A 4,406-nucleotide genomic window follows, 5' to 3' on the forward strand; every position below is an offset into this window, starting at 1 on the left:
AGTTTTTTCAATTAATAAATTAATAAATAACTCCCAAAATATGCACTTTACAGAAACTATTGTCCTATTCTTTCTTTAAGTAGGGGAAATTAAATTTGCATCAAACTCATTCTGTATGTCTGTTCTCGTACGAATAGTTCTGAAAATAAGAGACAGAGGTTTAAGAATTTTTAAAACAATATAAATTTTTTGAAGGGCCAATCTTATAAAGTAATAATTGGAAAGAGTACATTCGGTCTCATGTTTTATTTTCATTAAATAAGAATAGGACGAGAGTTTCTGTAAGCTGCCAAAATTTGGAATCATTTAGTAACTAGTGAAAAAAAAAGTGCAAAACTTATTTAACTTATTTTGCAAGGGCATTCATCTATACTAAGACTGCACTATAAGCCTTTAATGTTCTAATTTGTCTTGACAGCTTGTCAAACTTACCTGTTATTCTGGTTTGTGTGGAGTCTAAGTTTGTTATTACATCCCCACCATGACTTCAAGCAATTATGATAAGTTCACCATTCTGTGAACTTATCATAATTTAAGATGCCATGCAACTGAAACTAAAGTTATGATTTCTTAGTTAAAGTATTTTATAATTTAAATGTTTGAGGTTTTTAACTTTTTGTAACTAAAATTATAGCTGAGATTTCAAATGTAATTAAAACCATAACTTGTCATATTTTGAAATAACTATAGCAACTATAACGTAACATAGGTATTTTATAATTAAAAATTTTTTAATGACTTTTTTAAACAATAGTTGTAATTTCTAGTTTATTTAAATGTTTGAGATTTTAAAGTTTTGTTATTAAATTATAGTTGAGATTTGTTTTAGTTCATTTAAAAAAACAAACACAAATCTATACTACTACCTTGTTAGGGGAGAAGATAAAAAAAAACAGGCATTCCCAATCCATACAATCATTGTCGTTCTTTACATACCAAAAAAGGGCCTCTCTATCTTTTTCCTTAGCCTTTCATTTTCAATGTATATGAAGGTTGTCTGTTCCCTCAACATTCCAATTAATTAACTCAATCGCAGTAGGTTTAATAGTAACAGTTGAATAATCATCTTATCACAAAAAAAAATTATTAACATACAATTTTAAAAACATATGACTAGGGTATGAAGGAAAAAATTAGTCTAAATTATTAAAAAAAACTTTAAAAGAAAGAAAATGAATATTCATTGAATAAATAAAAACTTATCAAGGTATTGATTGACATTTGTTCTTTGAAAAAAGCTTATTACTAAGATCTTTAGAAAAATTAATTAAACTGCTTTAAATAAACAAAGTAAAAAAAAAAGAAAGAACTAAATTGACATCTATCAACGTTATAATTAACACCTTCAATAAAAAAAAAAATGTAAAATAAAAAAATAAAGGATAATAACGATAAATAAGGATAATAAAGGCAATATTTCTCAGATATTGATTTATTTTTTTGGACAAAATAAAAATTATTGATAGTCAAATATTTATTTCAATATAAAAATACATTGAATTAAAACTATTGGACAAAAATATCTATATTTTTCTAACATTCTTACAATGTAGTAAATACCTTTCAAACCATCAAATTTGAGTCAAGAAATATTATTTTAAATTCATTAATTTTGTACCCCAATAGTTTATAATAGTAAGGTTTTACTGAGCAATAAACTGCTTAATGCATAGATACTAGATCAGAGTAAGTGTTTTATGGTGAATACATATGAATGAGTTTCACGAGACTGTCAACTTAAGGAAATTCAAGTTCCCTCAAGTTATAAATAAAATGTGGACATTAGACTTCTCAGGAGTCATAAGTGCCATTATATTATATTTCAACTGCTTTTTATTGACAATGAGAATAATGAAGAGGATTTTCGACTTTATGGAAGGCCATTATAACTGCTAATAAGCTTCCATGTATTCACATTAAAAATTATATATTTATTTAAACTACTAAATTGAACTGCTTTATATTCATAATTAGGACATCAAAGTCTCAACCAATGTGCCGGCACATTACATGTTTTAAATTATCAAGTTGAACTGATTTATATTCACAATGAGGACACTGATCAGACTAATCATCAGTATGACGGGCCATAATGTGTTGGCTTAAATCGCCTTTTTGAACACCTTTATATTCACAATGAGGACATTGATGAGGCTTTTCACCAGTGTGATGGGACATTATGTGTAAATTTATACTTCCAAGATGAACTGATATAAATTCACAATGAGGACATCGATAAAGCTCCACACCAGTGTGATGGTACATTAAATGTTCATATAAACTTTTTAGATGAACTGACTTAAATTCACATCGAGAACATTGATGAGGCTTCTCACCAGAATGTTGGGACATAATATGTTGATTTAAACTACCAAGTACAACTGATTTATAATCACAATGAGGACACTGATGAGGTTTCACACCAGTGTGATGGGCTACTATATGTTTTATTAAATTTCTAAGATTAACTGACTTAAATGCACAATGAGGACATTGATGAGGCTGCACACAAGTGTGACGGGCCATTGTATGTACCCTCAAACTTCTACTAAAAACAGACTTAAATTCACAATGAGGACATCGATGAGGCTTCTCACCAGCATGGCGGGCCATTATATGTTCATTTAAATGACCAAGAGTAACTGATTCATATTCACAATGGGGACACTGAAGAGACTTCTCACCAGTATGATGGGCTATTATGTGTTCATCTAAAGCATTAAGATGAACTGATTTATATTCACACTGAGGACGTTGATTAGGCTTCTCACCAGAGTGATGGGCCATATGTGTCTTTAAACTTGTAAGTTGAGCGGATTTATTTTCATAATGACACTGGTAAGGATTTTTAACTGAAGTGGAAGCCGTTAGATATTTTTGTAAACCTGATCCTGATGGTATGCTTCTTTTGTTGTCTGAATGATGATATTGACAAGCCTTCTCGTGATGATACATAACAGGAATGTTAATATCCATCTTCGATTTCAACTGATCTGTCTTATTAACATCTGTAAAACAATAAATATAAAATGTTATGTTAAGTAAATTAAGATAGTCTATATGGCAATAAGAAAAGCAAAAATAGAAAAATGGTATTAAGAATAGTGAATAGTTAACAATATTTTTGTTGTTTGGACCACAAACTGGGCTACATTAATAATTTTTTTAAATCTAAATGATTTCATTTGTTTGATTCCTAATAATTTCAACTTTATGAACCATTATGCCTTTTCAGTGTCTGGTAGAGCAGCCCATTGTATATTTTTCTAATACACCTATCTGAATAACTTTATATTCACAATGAGGATATTGATGAGAATTTTTACGGAATGATAGCCTTTTATATTATATTATATGTCTTCTTTTACATACAAATGTAGCCATTTTACATTTAAAATATAAACATTTATGTGGCTTCTCACTAATCTCATAAGCCCTAATATGTATTTTTAAATTAAAATCTTTAGCCATTGTATATTTACAATATGGACATTGACGAGGCTTCTCACCAGTATGATAGGCCATTATATGGTTATTTAAATCACCTAAGTCCTCCAAGGAAAATAATTTATTTAATAAAAATGAGAGCTTGAGATAAATCATTTCTAAAAATTAATTCTGTCTAAGTGACAATCTATTCTCTGGGTATGAATTAAATAAGCACATGCACAATCTTAAATTGACAGGATCCTTTACCAGTAGATTCTCCTAGATAAAGGACAAAACAACCAATTATATGAGGCAATAAAAGGAAAAGTAGTGCAACTTAAGTTTCATTCAAGCTATATTCTCTCATGTCAAATCTATTAGATACCATAGTGGTGAAGCTAGAACTCTCTTATTAGCCACACAGTAGCAGAATTTTATGACATACAATGGAAACTTAATAAGGAGTAGGAAAATAAAATCTTCTGCTTCTTTAATCTACCCTTATACCTTATGGTGTTAGGAAAGACTTGATGCATTTCTTAATACCATCCCACTTTTGTTCCTAGCCAGATCCGATATGAGGTTACTTACTCCTACTTATTCTTCGATAGTCCGCTTGTTCGTTTTCCCTCAGCCTTTGCTTCCCATGCAAGCTTTGGGAATCTATTGATGGGCATCATCCACATTTAAATTTCTTCATTTATATATCATTCATTAAGAGGTAATGATTAGTGGTCATCGCTCCGTTATCAGGCACAGTTTAATTGTTACTTACTGCTTTAATTTAGTTATTAAGATACATTAAAGGTCTCTGCTTATTTAGTCCAGAATTAGAATTCCATTGTTACTTTTTAAAAATTTATATAGATAAATTCTAAATAAGGAGAGTCTAATTTCAACCCAATTAATTCTCTTAATTTGAACCCAAAGTATCTTGTATATTTGAAAAAAGTTTTATAAAAACGATTAAGATTCTT

The 4,406-nt window shown here is 29.2% G+C and overlaps 1 protein-coding gene across 1 annotated transcript in view; it reads right to left on the reverse strand.

The window, feature by feature from the left end:
- Positions 1-1,480: 1,480 nt before the first annotated feature.
- LOC106689272 (gastrula zinc finger protein XlCGF57.1) overlaps positions 1,481-4,406 on the reverse strand; it is a 12,723-nt gene continuing 9,797 nt past the window's right edge. The window contains exon 5 of the mRNA XM_067052214.1: positions 1,481-3,008. Coding sequence (XP_066908315.1) covers positions 2,068-3,008 — 941 coding nt within the window. The 3' untranslated portion in view covers positions 1,481-2,067. The remainder of the gene's footprint in view (positions 3,009-4,406) is intronic.

This window comes from Halyomorpha halys, unplaced genomic scaffold (assembly GCF_000696795.3).
Source record: "Halyomorpha halys isolate HHAL.00 unplaced genomic scaffold, Hhal_1.1 Scaffold1900.1, whole genome shotgun sequence".
Lineage (NCBI taxonomy): Eukaryota > Metazoa > Arthropoda > Insecta > Hemiptera > Pentatomidae > Halyomorpha > Halyomorpha halys.